This window comes from Taeniopygia guttata, chromosome 1, assembly GCF_048771995.1.
Source record: "Taeniopygia guttata chromosome 1, bTaeGut7.mat, whole genome shotgun sequence".
Classification (NCBI taxonomy): domain Eukaryota; kingdom Metazoa; phylum Chordata; class Aves; order Passeriformes; family Estrildidae; genus Taeniopygia; species Taeniopygia guttata.
In genome coordinates, this window is record NC_133024.1 from 58,233,400 (window position 1) to 58,249,334 (window position 15,935).

Consider the following 15,935-nt stretch of genomic DNA (forward strand, 5'->3'; position numbering starts at 1 on the left):
CTTTCATTCCTCCTGCTGTTTCAGGAGATTAATTCCACTTGGTTTCCAGAAATCTTGTACTGATGTTTGAAAAACAGTAGTTCATTCTTACAGATCAGATGCATATGTTTTGTTTTCTCCTTTGGAATGAAAACTGATTCAATGTCAGAGTCCTACAATGAAGGGTGGGTTTTAGGAGAAAAAAAATGAAGTGGTGTATCTGCCTGCTCAAAATCAAAGGCAAAACATGCTAAGAGGTTTCAAGAGATTCTTAAATAGAGCTGTCAGAACTGCATTTATTTTTAGCTTTGGATTTGGAATTTTGTTAGAATTTTCTTTTAAAATTGAGGATTGGATCCAGAGCTATTTTGAGATAGGATATGATGTGTAAAGATGCATTTTTGATCCAGTACTCCAGTTCCTGAGTATTTTGTAATTTGTCATTTTTAATATTCTTGCAAAGAATAAGCCCTAAATGGTTTGCTCCTTGAGGACTGGTTTTGATAACATTATACCAGTTTGACAGTCTTTGTAAGTTATAGTTCTTGGGAAGTGAGAGCCCACCTGACAATAAAGTGAAAATTCCAGATTATAACTGCAAACTTTAGACTTGTTCTTATTGAGCAATTTGTTTGAGGAAAGCTTTGCTTAATTTAGAAGTAAAAAATATTAGGTTATAAAAATGTAGGTTGTTATAAATCTGAGAAGGTAGGTTCTTTTCTTCGTCACAGACTGATTTTAGCCTAGAAATAACTTACTGTTTTCTTTACGGAGGAAAAGAACTGTGAATCAAGTTCTCAGATGCAGTCTAACTTTGAATATTAAATATCTGATACAAAAAATACAGTATGTGCATAGAATCTTTGTTGTCAGACAATTGGTCTTGTGTTAGATGTGAAATGGAAATCCTGCTATTTTTGAGGTGTTTAAACTCACTACTTGGTGTTAAACTGCTGGAATGTGTGGAAATTGAAGTTTCTTTTCTCTCTATTTTCAGATATCTGCTTATGAGGATTCAGTTGCTGCTCATCTTGCAAAAATTCTCAATTCTGATCAGCATTCCGTTGTCATATCATCTGCCAAGTGAGCCAATCAGTTTTATGTACAATGTGGGGGATAAATTCCTTGTGTAACATCATCACCATAATAGCATTCTGTCTAAGCCTGATTTTCTTATGGATGTCCAACTGGTTTGGCTTAATATATCTTGATTTATATATTTTAGAGTGGATGTTCTTTTCTGTGAAATTTTTAGATGGTACAGTTGTAATGGATGGCTTAATACTAAATTTAAAAAGTAATCCCACAATATCTATATAAAATGATGTTAAATCATTCCAAATCAGTGCACGGCTTAAATACAAAACTTACTGTTACTAATGCATAGATGGGAAGTACTTCACGCTGCATTTCTTCTGGCTATTTTTTGTAAAGCATATATTTAGAGGATAAACAATTTCACCAGTGTGAAGCAGGGCTTTAGCTTAGGTAGCTTTGTTGTAGCCCTTAGTTCAATCAATACTGATCTAGGACATTAATGGGATTTTTTTCCCCAAACTGAAACATTTTGAAATGAGAGAAATTTGATGAATCATGGACATCATCTGAAATCACAACTGTTCTGTGTATACCTTCTCTATGAAAAAAAAAATCTTATGTTTTGCAATATGCAAAAGACCAGTCATAGAATCTTCAAAAATACCTCTGGATGTCATCACATCTTTTTTTTTCTCATGAAAGCAAGCTAGCAGAATTTTATTTTTAAACTATACATAGCACATGTAGAAGATTAAACTGCAGGATATTATTAACTCCAGATTCTAAATTGGTGCTGTACCTTGTTAAATCTGTTTAATTTATCAAAAAAATACAACAAAATTAACAGTAGTAAGTAATTATCCTCACCTCATTAGTAAGTTTGCTGTCTGTCTGCATTGACTAAGAACCAGTAACAAGAACCAAGAACCATTAGCAAGAATCAAGTCTTTTTTGGATTTACACAGTGAAAATTTGTTGCAGCCACTGTAATTTGTGCAGATATGCTTCAAAAGCATGAGCTGTGCAATGGGATGTGTGTGGCCATATGCTTTCATCTAAGAAGAGCTTCCTTAAAGTCAGTAGATTTTCTCCATCATTTTTCAATTCCAACTTTGCATGTGAATTTGCAAGACTGTGTTTGAAGTTACCAAAGGGAATGCAAGTTTGCTAAGTCTTCTCCTAGGGAAGGTATACAAGCAAGGGAGTCGATAAAATCAGTCATGTTTATTTCAGATAAGAGGCTGAGATACAAAGTGTGCCAAGGGTTAAGTGAAAAAGCTGATAAGCTTTTAGAGCTTATCAGTTCAATTTTGGAAGCTATGGAAAACAGTGTCATCTGATTTGCAAGTATGATCATGGAGTTCAGTTTCCAATAAGAATGATTCATAGGAGTGTACATATAAATAAATTGCCATAAGAATTTAATATTCAAAACATATATATTTAATTTCATTTGATTTCTTCCCTCTACTTTTTTTTACCTGAAGAATATTATGTGAAACTGTAAAGGATTTTGTTGCCAAAATAGGGAAGACTTACGAAAAACCAATGGAAAATGCGGAGGAAGCTGATGCCATGGCCATTAAAGTAAGACTATGACTACATTCAGGTTTAAAGTTGTTGGGTTCTTAAAGTTTATAGCTCATGGATGTTTAATTTTCACATTGCTCTAGAATGCCCAGCTTGGCTTTCATTTCAACCAATGAGTTCAAAATTCTTCTCTTTTTATTGCATACAGTTAATTATTTCCAAACCACCTTTAAACTCTGAGATCTCTTTAAACTGTTTACACTTTCTTTCTTCATAAAGGATAAAGTTCATGGTAGCATACACAGAGAGAAAAGGATTTCTTTTTGCATTAGTTATACTTCTAGGGATTAAGTTAGCTACAGGAAAACAATGGGATAATGAAGAGTATGCTGCAAGAATGAAGGGGAGACAGACCACAATGTTAAAAATAGTGGTTTAAGCTGCAAAATACAGAGCTCATATTGCAAAAACATTGGGAAAGAAAACAACAGAAGGATTTGGTATGAGATACAAAATTTACATGAGCTGAAAAGAAAAGAAGAAAACAAAATCCTTGGCAATCCAGAGTCAGAAAATGTACTTGCTAAGTGGCAGTTTGTGGTTCATGTTTCTATCCGGTGCACATTTTAGAAAATTAGTTTTTAACTGTTCCAAGGCCAGAGAGTGTTTTCTTTCTCTTAGGCACAGAAAATCCTTTCTTTTCCTGTGTACCTAGAGAGAACAGTTACTTAGTCTTGGGGAGAGGCATTTGACAGAGTCTGATTCTGGATTGAGCCACTTGCTCTGTGACAACTCACTTGCTAAAATATACAGTTGTATTGCAAAAAAAACCCCATGTGTCTCAGTCTAACAGCTGATAGATACCTCTCAAAATTGGGGTCCTGAAAAAACATGTATGGGCAAACCTCTGGTGGTTTTCTGTGCTGCAAGTCATTGGGAGAAGGGTAGGATGCAATCCATACAATTATGGGGCAGGCTGAGTTTAGCATGGAGTATTTTTTGAATCTAAGTGTAGGGGGTTTGTATTATAATTGTTCTAATCTGATTGAATGTCACAGGGTCTGCAAAAAGCCCGTGCAGACCCACTCATAATCTGATATTCTGAAACACTGAACCTTGTTTTGGATTTTGCACAAGGAATTATATAGGCACTAACGACACCTGCAGTTTCAAATGTAATCTAGTACTGTATTTCCTGAAAATATTCACATGTTCACTGTGGAACTTCTTTTACTGTGTGTGTGCCTTTTCCACTTTGTCTTAGTGCTCAGAGCTAAATGAAAAGCTGGACCTATTGCTCCAGGCTCTTCACACAGAAGCCCAGGCTGCTCCCATTCTCCCAGGCATTGCTTCCCCCATTGTGGAAGAAGAACCAGAGGAGTTCTCAAGTGAAGAATCCTTGTCTGAAAGTAAAGAGCAATTAGCAGAGTGTGTCTCAAAGTCTTCCCAGAAGCTCTTCAAACCAAGGCAACAGTTAATGCTCCGAGCAAACAGCTTAAAGAAGGCTGTGAGGCAGATCATTGAACAAGCAGAAAAAGGTGCACATCAGCAACATTTTGATCCAGACTGGTAGAATAGGATAGGATAATGATGTCTGTTTGTTTGTCTAACTGGAATAAGTTTTTATTATAAAATTTGATTCCTATATTCTTACATAGATAAAATTATGTGCTTATTACAAGCTGCAAGGAAAAGAAATGCAGCTTGTTTGAATGTTGTTGACTCTGCAGGTGTGACTACTTATCTGTATATGTGTGTGCACATATAAGAAGCATTTCTTTTAACTATTAGCCTCCACAAAATGACAGCAAATCTTTATCAGCTGGTAAAGAATTTTTTTTGAAGAATTTTAAAGAATTTTTTTCATTGAATTGACAGTAGAAATCTTTTGTTGATATTTTAAAACTAAAAGCTACAAAAAAGTGCTGATTTCAATGTATTCAGTTTTTCTTTAGAATCCTTGAAACTTTGTCTTTTCTCTTAATAACAGTTGTGGATGAGCAGAATGCTCATAGTGAAGAACAAGTGAACCAGTCTCCAGTAGAGTACAGCAAAGAATTGGATGAATCCAAAGAAGAGGAAAAAGAGGAAGATACAAAGGAACTTGAGTCTCCTTCAAGTGAGTAATTTAGGAATGAAATAGAAATATTCCATCTCCTTTTAGTTGTATTTGGAGCATAGTTATTTCCGTAATTAAAAATACTACATCCTGTTTTACTGGAAACTAATCACAAATTCTAATAGATTTGAACAAATAAAAGTTAAGTGGAAAATGTGGGAAATAATAGATAAACAGTCTTTTGGAATGCATTTACAAAGCTGAGAAGGCACTTATTAGGGAGAGAAGTGCCTGAATTTAATCCAGTGTTTACACTCACCTTTTTACATGAACCTGAGCAAAGACTAGAGCCTCGGTGATGGTGGTAATAGCATGTCTCAGTTGTAGACTGAGATTCTCAATCTACGTAGAAATTTTTGGAAAGCTGCATCTTAGCAGTGGAAATTTCAGTCTTTTCCATATTATCAAAATGGACAGTGACACACTACTGGTGAGGCCACAAGATGATCTGTGAGTCATAGAGAAACAATGGTAGTTGGTAGGTATCAAAGTTCATCCTCTAGATACTTGGTGAGCAACTTCTTGGGTTAAAATGAGAGAAGTATTTTGGGATTTGCATCTCCTTTTTTCACCCCAACCCACACTAAAATCCTCAAAAATTGTCCTCACAAGGCTCTGCTGTGAAGCTGCTGCCTGTGTCTGTAAGTCCTACTTTGGAAATGAGACACTGGGCTGTTGACCCAGGATCTCATGTTTTCTCCAGAAACACATCAGGCTTTCTCCAGTGATTGTCTCTTCACTGGTCAGTTTTATTTTCTCTTAGGTATAGGAATCAATGCCTTTTGGTTGTCCCTTTTCAGTAGCAGCTGATAGAGGATGCTAGCCCTACAAATGATCCAATCCTACTGCCATAACTGTATAATAAAGATATTGAGGTCTAGAAATTTATTGAACTCCTTGTTTCTTGATGGTATAATTTCTGCATCTAATGGGGAGCTGTATTATTCTTATGTGTGTGGAATAGAGTGCATATTAATGCTGTCACTGGACGATAGATGTTTAGGGACAAAGCATGGAACATGAATTCAATTATCTGCACTGAAACATCAGTTTTACTCATTAGGGCTCTGTTGTTTTTATCAGAGCATTCACAGCAAAAGTTTATCTTTATTGCAGTTATTCCCGTGAGTCTCATCTGTCAAATAAAGAACAGCTGCTCTGCTGATTTTCCTATTTAATACAACTGCCTTGGTTGCAAGTACAGAGAACAGACTGTGTGAACAGTGTTGTGAATTTTTCAGTAGTATTATGAAAAATGAATGTAAATTTTCTCCTGAGTATTATATTTTACCTTCCAAGGATCTTCCTGGTCATTTGATGAAGATAATGTTTTTTCTTATGTTAATACATTCATCTAAATATTTTGTTGTTTTGTTCTAAACATTTAATGCTGTTTTTATTCCCTTTTTTTTTCACATTATTACAGTATTTTCTCATGCATTTATACAAATCAATGTGTTGTATTGCTACCATGCAATGTTGTAGCATTTTGTGAAAACTGCTATGGCTGTTGTGCAGCTCTTAAAGTCAGAAGGAGATGACTTTTAGTCCACTTGGTCAGTCCTTTAATATAAAACAATCCAGAAAAATTTACCCACTTTTCCTTGTCCTGCGTATAATAATTTCTGTTTGACTTCAGCAAGTCATTCAGAAAGGTGTGTCATCTTACTCATGGATTCAAGAAAGTGAAGAATTTGCCATTCTACTTACAGTTCTATGTTAGATTATCATCACTTTAAAAAATCCCCGTCAGTGGACAAATCCTGGCCTGAAATGATGTGAACACAATGTCTAAACCCTTCTTCTAGTTATTCCTTTTGTCTCTAGATTTTCCCACTCAACATTTTCTTTCCATTGGTATCTTCATACAGTACACCCATCTTACTCTTAGGCTAAGTTATGATTGACATGACCTGATTTGTCTCACTCCTGCCACTGAAAAGGATGCATTCTATGCTTCCCACCACACTCCTGGTGCTGTTTCCCTGCTGTTGTCTTGGTGCTAGTCCTAGTAAATCTATTTTTGCTGTATTAGTTTTCATCTTTTGAGAGGAAAAATCACATTATCTTGAAATAATTTAATTTTTTTGTTCTGAGCTTCTTCAGATGGTAAAGTTTGGTGTTGTCCTAAGCTGAAGTAGTTTTAAAATGTGAGATAATTTGGAGCACAGATAGCCAAGAAGTGTCTGTCTGTGACCATCTGTTGTGCGAGAGTTTTCTACATGCACATGGAAATGCTCTAACAAAGCATTTGGTAATACCTAAACTTTTTCCTTGGGGTACCGGTTTCTGGGTATGTCTGATGGGGGTGAATTGCACAAAGATTAACTTCCTCAGGCTGAAGCAGGCACTGGTATATTCTCTGAGGCGGCATGAAACCAGTTCTGCCAGGAAAGTAAATGACTGCACCCGAGGTCAGCCCTCTGCAAAGCCGATCCTTCTTTGTCACCTCCAGAGGCAGCCAAAGGATAACTGGCCTCACTGAGCTTCCAGTTACTCTTTGTGAATATATTCTCTTTCCCCTTGATTTTCTTCCCTTTCCTTTTCCTGAGCCTTTGTCAAATACAGCTACTAAACATTGATACCTGTCAAGGTTTCACTGATCCAGCCTCCAAAGAATTTTAATAAAGAAGTTAATTATTTGGGGAAATTGCTGGTTTGTTTGTTTTCTGAGTTTTTCTGTGAAAAACAATGATGGAAAACTGATGCCCCCCACAATCTCTCTAAATGCAGAAGACAAAGGTGAACATGGCTTTTTTCCCTTTCCTTGCAGTTTTTAGTTTGGCTGTAAATAAAAATGTCAGATTTTTCTGTGATTTTTTTCAGCATCTGATGGAAGCATGGGCCCATTTTAACTGATTGAAGAAAATAGTGTAGGTGTTGAGGTATATTTTCTAACCTACAGGCCATGGAACTACCTATATTAAAATTGTTATAAATGATAATATACTGTATAATATGTGTATACTTATAAGTAAACATAGATGAAATCTAAGTTTAAATTTAATTATTTCAGTAATATGTTTATCAGAAGCTTACTGCAGTGTTAAATACTGTTGCATTTTAAGATAGATATAATACATTCTATTAACATATTTGCATTTAATATATATAATACTTCTGCTGGTAGCTTAAAGTATAAGTTAGGAATTCGTCATGTGAAATGCCATGCACACTTGCTCATTCTATCTACTGTTTGTCACTTGATCTGTTTCTGAGTTTTCTTATTGTATTTAGAAGAAAAACTGTGGTGTGAGGAGGAAGGACTTTTGTCATGGAGTGGTATGAGATTAAATTAATGCTTCTGATGTATTTTCAGGGCTGTAAAAATTATGTATTGGTAATGTCGTAATAGGTCTAATTAGTGTTCTTACTTCTGTTTTTTCTGCACAGCTAAAACTGCACCAAGATCTCCTGACAGACGTACAAGCCGAGGTATCCATTCTCAGACAGGTTCTTTCTCTGCTTCAGCTTTGGCAGCAAGCAAGGAAAACCTCCCAGTACTTAACACGAGGATTATCTGCCCAGGTAAGCTTGCTGTCAAATAATGACTTTTATTTCATGCCCTGAATTCATTTGAACTGACATACACATCTTTGTGTGATACTGTATAGGAGAAAATGCATAAAAATGTAGAATATTTCTGATCATTTGGCACAACACCAGAAGTGGCAGAAGTGTTGCATTTGATTCCGGAGGGTGAAAAGTAATACTCAGGATCATAGAACTGCCAAGTGGTTAGGGTTGGAAGAGACCTCTAAAGATGATCTAGTACAGTGCTCTGTCATGGGCATTGACACCTTTCACTAGGTCAGGTTGCTCAGAAAAGCATTCAGCCTGACCTTGGATGCTTGCAGTGGTGGGGCTTATACAGCTTCTCTTGGCAACCGATTCCCGTGTCTCATTACCCTCATCCCAAACATTTTCCTCCTTTTGTCCAATCTAAACCTACCCTATTTGAGTTTAAATCCACTGCCCTTTCTCCTGTCATTGCAGGCCCTGGTGAAAGGTCTCAATCTTTCTTGTAAAAACCTGCTCTATATTTTGAAAGGGCACAATAAATTCTCCCTGGGGCCTTCTCCTCTCCAGGCTGAGCAACCTAGCTCTCTCAGCCTGTCTTCACAGGAGACGTGCTCCAGCCCTTTGATCACCTTTAGGGCCCTCAGTGGACTTGTTCCAGCAGGTCCATGTCCTTCTTATATTGGGGAGCCCAGAGCTGGATGCAGCACTGCAGGTGGGGTGTCACCAGAGCAGAGGAGAGGGGCAGAATCCCCTCCCTCGCCCTGCTGGACGTGCTACTTTGGATGCAGCCCAGGGCATGTTTGACTTTCTGGGCCACAAGCTCACATTGCCAGGTCACATCCAATTTTTCATCCACAGGTACCCCCAAATTCTTCTATCATTTATCCTAATCAATGCATTAGGGTGAAGAGGCTGAGGGACAAAGCTGTGTAAATTTCAACCCTCTGAATAAGAACTGTCTGTGGATATCTCTCTGGAAGTGTATAACTGAAACCACACAAAGCTTCTCTGTAAAACAGTTGGAAAAAAATCTGTTCTTACCTAAATTCAATTGACAGATGAAAAATCATCTGTTCTGCTACAAATGGAATTAATACTAGAGAGCACTAGTAAAACTCTGTTTTAATTAACTTTATTAGTATAGCTAAAACATGGTGGAACCAAGCTTAGTTTTTTCTTTAGGCAAATTTAAGTGAAAGCTGTTAGTACTTTGCTTTGTTTGCATGCATTACAGAGTATTTTGTAGAGTAAAATTGATACTAGTCGAAGTAGGCATGTTGAGGCCATGATCTTTTCACAAATTAAGTTAAACTATGGCTCTGCCAGTTGTAAAAATGGTAAGAATATTCCTTATGTATTCTTCCAAAGGATAGGACAAAAGAAAAATCATGGACAGTTAGGAGATGAAGATTAAACTGAATGAAAAGCTCTAGCAGTCTTTTTGGATGTTAGGTCACCCATTTGGTTACTATACCAGCCAGTAAGTGTTGGCCTGAAACCCTAAATTTTTTTGGTTTTTTTTCTTTCTCCATGGTGGTACCTGAGAGAGACACCACAATGCAGCATAGTTGCCTTTCTGCTTAAGAAAGCCAAAGACCTGAAAAGATAAATCAGGTGTAGTAAAAATTGAGATAGAATCACAATCTTTCCCTGTACAGATTTAATAAATTTTGTTTCTCAGAATGTGGCTTATATTATATGTTTGTCTATTTATCAAATACAATTTTTTTTTTATTATTTTCTTTCTGTCTTGTTTTGTTGCTTTTTTTTTTTTTTTTTTTCTTTTCTAATCAGGTTTAAGGGCTGGTCTAGCTGCTTCCATTGCAGGAAGTTCAATTATTAGCAAAATGTTGCTAGCAAACATCGATCCATTTGGTGCTACGCCGTTTATTGACCCGGATCCAGATTCCTTGTAAGAAATATTTTTTTTTCTAAATGTACTATTTTGCTTTCCCTAAGGGCATCCTTATTACATTTTTGTAGTCTCTTATTTTTTTTTCATTATGAAGTTCTTGTTTGCCATCGTTGGCAGTAGTCCTCAATGTCTGAAAACGTGGGGTTGTACTGGGTTAGTTAATGAGCAGTGCAATTTTTTTTGCAGCAGCTGAAAATAAGGGGAAACATTTGCTCACTTATCCCTTGCTCAACTGGAGGAGGAGGATGCTAACCATTTAGAGCTGGATTTTCCAGCCCAAACCAGTTTACTGAGGAAGATTTAGAGGAAAGATCTCTTGCAGGATCTTAGTTCTTATTCTGTTCTGTGACCAATCACAATTTTGGTCCAAGATGTTTGCATATCCAGGTTCTGTACAAATGTACACCTGATTTTCTCTTTGCCTCTAACAGGGAGGGATATTCAGAAAAATGTGTCATGAACAACTACTTTGGAATTGGGTTAGATGCAAAAATTTCACTAGAATTTAATAACAAGCGAGAAGAGCACCCTGAAAAATGCAGGTAATGTAATTACTCTGTCAATAACAGAGCCAAGATGTTTCCACTCTTTTCTTTTCCCTTTACCCCTTTATATGAATTTCTTAATTTGTTTTTTTTACAAATACAAGACACAATAATGTGTGTATGTCAATATGCGAATCTTGTTTTGCCTGCTTTCAGAAGTCGGACGAAAAACATGATGTGGTATGGAGTTCTTGGCACAAAAGAGCTATTACAGAGAACTTACAAGAACTTAGAACAAAAAGTTCAACTTGAGGTAAATTTTATTTATGGAGAGAGCTGCTTGCTCAATGTTCAGTGAAGAATTAGTGTTTATTTTTGAAACCTGTTATCGTTCTTACATCAACCCAAGCTGACCTCAAAGGCACTGTGTAAAGATGTGCTGTGTAAAAGCTGGTCTTCCAAGTCATGTTTTTGAGTAAAATTTCAGTACTTTAAGATCACAAAATTATGTTTTTGTAATTATTGTGTTGAAAAATGATAATAAATTTTGTAGGTGGGATATATTTCTTAATGTTTTCTGTATCAAAGATAGACCAGGTCTTAAGGTCAACCACAGAAATGACTATAAAATAAAGAGAAGAAAAAAGATAAGGAGTCTTAATCCTTCAGGTTCAATTAAAAGTATCTAAAAGCTACACATATAGGAAGAGCACGCAAATAGTAAAATATTACTGTCAAAAGAGAGGGGATTCTGAATATGCATCACAAGAAGCCCAGCTACGTCAGTAGAGACTTTCTCTAGTATTCACACAAAAAAAAGCAAATATTATCAAAGCAACAACGAAATCCATGTCTAAACATAGTTATTTTTTGGCTTTTAAGTTCTAACGTAAAATCTGTCTTCGACATGGGAACTTAAAGGTGATATAAATGATTCCCAAATACAGAAAAAGACTACAGGATGGTTACTGTTCTTTTCACCTAAAGAATATCTAAGGTGGATTTTGACAGAGAACATATATACTTTTTATTTCATGCTAACTATTTCATATAGAAGTTTATGATATTTATATGAGGGTAACTTTTTAAGTTGAAAGAATAATTTTATGTTACTGGAGCTCTTCTCACTCTGAGATTTAGGAGGATTTTGTCTGGTAGTGGCAGATTGCTGTTAGCTAAGGATTGAGTAATTATCAAGGAATTATGCAGTAGTTAGCAAATATAATGCCAAGAGAGAATGTTATGTATACTGCACATAGAATTCTAATTTAAGGATCTTTTGAACTGGATTCAAATAAGATTCAATAATATTGCTGACCTTTCCATAATTTTTTTTTTAATATTCCTGTAAGTAAGTCAGCAAATAAAAATTTCACATTTACTGTTGTCTTGCATATGTCTGCATATTCAGGCACTAGAAGCAGACTTCTGCTGTAATACAAATCTATTTTGCTATGCAGCATCTATTGATATCACACCGTATTTTGGATACTGACACATCTTGATTAAAATGTTACATTCTGTCTTTCTGCTAAGATTAAATCACAAAAAGATAGCACTAAGCACATTCTGGAAATATTTTGCATCTCTTTCTCCTCCTGATAAAGATGCTACAGATTTTGTCCTTATTTCTTTAGATTTTCTTTTTCATTTGTATAATTTTAAGATCTTTCTGTGGACTGTTAATGTGCAGTCATCTAGCCATCTTCATTAAAGGCAGCTTGACCTGCAACTTCATGATCCATAAAGTGACACCTGGGTCTTGTGTTTCTAACTTGCTTCAATTCCATGCCTGTGGCACTGCTGCAGGGCTGCACTTTTGACTCCCAGTGGAATGGTTTGAGATCACTGTGCATCCCCCTGCAGGCAGTTGTACTGCTGTAAGTCAAGAGTGATTTCACTGATGTCCGTAAACTTACTCTTGGCCAAAAGTAAGATTGATGCCATGTCATGATCATGTTGAGCAGGACATAAGAGTTGCTTATTTTTGAGGTAAAGCAGTAAGAAGGAGACTGGATGGTCGGAAATAAGAGCTACCTCTTACTGCAAAATCAACAACTCCCATCTACAGCCAGGGTGACACCTGTGGGGTCAGTCCTAGATTTGTCTTTGCACTTCTGGGATGAGAGTGAAGTTATTCTTGCAGGCAGTCAACAATACATGCAAACACTGACAGCTAACCACATGTTTGTGGCTATGCCAGAAATATTCCTGGATATTCTTGACACTCACTCCCCCCCTAGCTTAAATGGATTTGACTAAATAACAAGTCGCAATTGCAATTTTGGGAATGCTGGTATAGGATGGAAGATTGGTTCCTGAATGTATAAATGAATCTTTTTGTAATGTCCTTGGCAATCTTACTGTGTGCACTCAGGGAGATTGGTTACCTTACTGCAAAAAGATTTTTAATCCTTGATGGACAGACCAAGGTCAAAGTGCATGAGAAATTTCATAAAAGGGATGTGAAAAAACCACTGCTGTAGGTAATGCAGCATGTAGATCTACATATTTTTCACCTCTGCAAAAGTCAGTGCTAAGATTGGAAAGAAGAGGTTTGTTTTAGAGGCGCTTCAGTGCATGGAGGTAGCTCTGTTGGAGCTTCATGTGCTAAAAATTACTCTTTACTAATTACCTCTATTGTATTATTTATGTACTGAAGGAGCTTTTATCCCTTACAGTGTGATGGACAGTACATCCCCCTTCCAAGCCTGCAGGGTATAGCTGTGCTAAACATTCCCAGCTATGCTGGTGGGACTAATTTCTGGGGTGGAACCAAAGAAGATGATGTAAGTAGTATTAAATAGACTTAACTTTCTGGGCAAAACCAGCAAGAAATATAATGAACTGCTCTTCTCACTTGATTTTAATAGTAGTAGTATGTAGTTTGGATAATAACTCTTATTTGAGGAGGATGTTTCAGTTCAAACTCTATTGTCTTGCTGGTTTTTTTAATTGAAAATATATTCCATGAATTTTTACTGTCCATTGTCTTCTGTTATGTCCATTTCAGCAAAATGTTCATAATAAAGCATAATGATTTTGTTTTTAAATGGCTCTATGGTTATTTTTAGAAATTAATTTTATAAAGAGAGGCACAAGTAATTTATCTCTATATTGTTTTACAGATGCCTGTAAATAAGGTTTCTCAAAGCATAGATTATTTCTGTTTTCTATAGTTTACCAACAAGCAAGGTAGACATTAAGTTTGCACCTTAATTTTCCTCCTGTTCTTCAAACAGCTTTGCTGTGAGGGATGGGGATTCAGAAAGTGAAGACTAATGCATATAGTGATTGATAATTTAGTGGGGGTAGTAAACTCATTTTTAGATATTATTTTCAATGAACCTTTAAAATACTTTCAGGTACCTTTTCCCCCTTCTTTCTTTCAACTCCTAGGAAACATTTCACCATAAGGTTCTTTACATGCCTTACAGCCTGTTACTGCCCCTACCCACTTCACTCACAGTGCACCAACTGTAATTACTTGCAAATTATCCTAATCTGCATGTCCTGATTTAGTGTGTGATGTCTGAATCACCTAAAACTGTACTTGCGAACTGGCTTGTGATTTTCATGTAGACAATCCAGGATTCTTTTGCCAAAAGGTTGTACGTTTCTTGTGACTTTTTATCCTTTCATTTTTAATGCATACATACAAACATACCTATATATAACATATGTAACGTAATAGAATGTGTTGTAATATTTATTATATAAAATTGCACATTTATATAATACATATATAATTGCATATGTATATATATGTTTTATATATGTGCACACATATATATACATATGTAAAAGTAAAAAAAGAAATTTAGACATATTTTAATGTTCTTTTCTTATTTTTGTTATATGTCAGAGGATTGAAATTCTGTTTATATTTGGCAATGTTTACCTAAAGCTTTTATATATAGTCCATGTTCATAGTCAGAACTTGAAAGCTGCTCTAACATTTCCTCAGCACTTGTTCAGGAGGTTTTTTTCTCCCGGTACTGCCTCAGTGAGAGAGAAGATCTGTCCCAGCTTTTATACTGGTATACAGCAAATGTGTGTGTCATGGAGCATTTTTACTGATATTAGTCTTCTAGCGAGCAGATGTGCCAGCAGAGTGATATGTTTGTTCTGGACAAAGCCAGGAGCATAATTCACTGCTTTAGTGCAGTCTTGAATGACTCTTCATCAAGAGTTGTTGGTGGTGGTGGTCTGAAGTTCTGCTGGTTTTGGTTGTCTGGACAAATGAAAGACATTACCTTGACAGCTCTGACTTGCTGAAACATTGGCAGTGAGCCAGGCAGGGCATCTGCACCCTGACTGGCATGAGCATGGCTTGTTAAGGCATGGTATTTTGGTGTCCAGAAGACAGGCTGGAAACATGACCTGCAACAGGAAAGGAGTCAGTTTGAATGTTGATCCAAAGAGATTGTTTTGCCTTTAAAAGAAAAGAAAGGAGAAAAAAGATACTGGTTTTCAGTACAGATATTACTGGTGGAGAGACACCGCAGAGGACTTAGTTGAGTGTTTCCTGTCCTTTTGCTAAAATGGCAACACAAAATAAATGAAATTTTACAACTACTTTTTCTTAGTACAAGTACAACTAGAACTAACCAGAACTAGCTCTGTAAATGTCAGTTCCTGGATCAAGAGCTTTTCACTCTTTTTCTCATGAACAGCAGAATCATGATCTTGGTTCTTTTCAAGATGGTCATATATTCCTGTGAAAAATGGAAAAATTCCTTGGAAACTGGAAAAAAAAATCAGATAGAGAAACTGTGATTTTCTCCAGTCTAGTCTCAGGTGTTACTGATGCAGTTTACTCTGCCTAAAGTGCCAGCTGAGGGAGTCCAAGTAGTGCTCAGAGAGGTGATCTTCCTACCCATTAAACTCTTACTGGAGTAATTTCTCCTGCTGATTTTTCTCCCTCATTGGTCCCTATTGCATGTCAAGATGAAATGGCCAAGCTCCAAGTGACCTTAGCAGCCAGACCCAGCTGAAGTCCAGCCCGAGGCTGAATTCCCTGGCAGCACACCAGGTGGCGAGACTTCCTGTGCTTTGTGTGAGCCTGTGGAAATTCAGCACCTCGGCTGCACAGGACATTTGTTCCCCACAGAAGTGGTTTTCTTGTTAACAGTGGATAATTCTAGACAGCACAAACAAGATTGTCTTCAGTATTAAAGCTCTCTTAAACAAAGCAGAGCATCGACTCAGATGTTGGTTTCTAGAGAATTCAGAATATAAAGAGATAAGCATTTCTGGGAAGGAAAGCATTCACCTTCAATAACTTCTTAGATATTAAGTACATTACCCAAGCAGAGATTTCAACTGGCCTTTCATCTTGCCTTGA

The 15,935-nt window shown here is 36.5% G+C and overlaps 1 protein-coding gene across 5 annotated transcripts in view; it reads left to right on the forward strand.

The window, feature by feature from the left end:
- Nucleotides 1-15,935, forward strand: part of DGKH (diacylglycerol kinase eta) — a 153,816-nt gene that overhangs the window by 112,083 nt on the left and 25,798 nt on the right. For all 5 annotated transcript variants that reach the window (XM_030272026.4, XM_030272033.4, XM_030272050.4 and 2 more), the window contains 9 exons: nt 977-1,062; nt 2,505-2,604; nt 3,812-4,085; nt 4,538-4,666; nt 8,060-8,194; nt 9,983-10,100; nt 10,535-10,645; nt 10,805-10,901; nt 13,270-13,377. In XM_030272026.4, the coding sequence (XP_030127886.4) occupies nt 977-1,062; nt 2,505-2,604; nt 3,812-4,085; nt 4,538-4,666; nt 8,060-8,194; nt 9,983-10,100; nt 10,535-10,645; nt 10,805-10,901; nt 13,270-13,377 (1,158 nt within the window). The remainder of the gene's footprint in view (nt 1-976; nt 1,063-2,504; nt 2,605-3,811; nt 4,086-4,537; nt 4,667-8,059; nt 8,195-9,982; nt 10,101-10,534; nt 10,646-10,804; nt 10,902-13,269; nt 13,378-15,935) is intronic.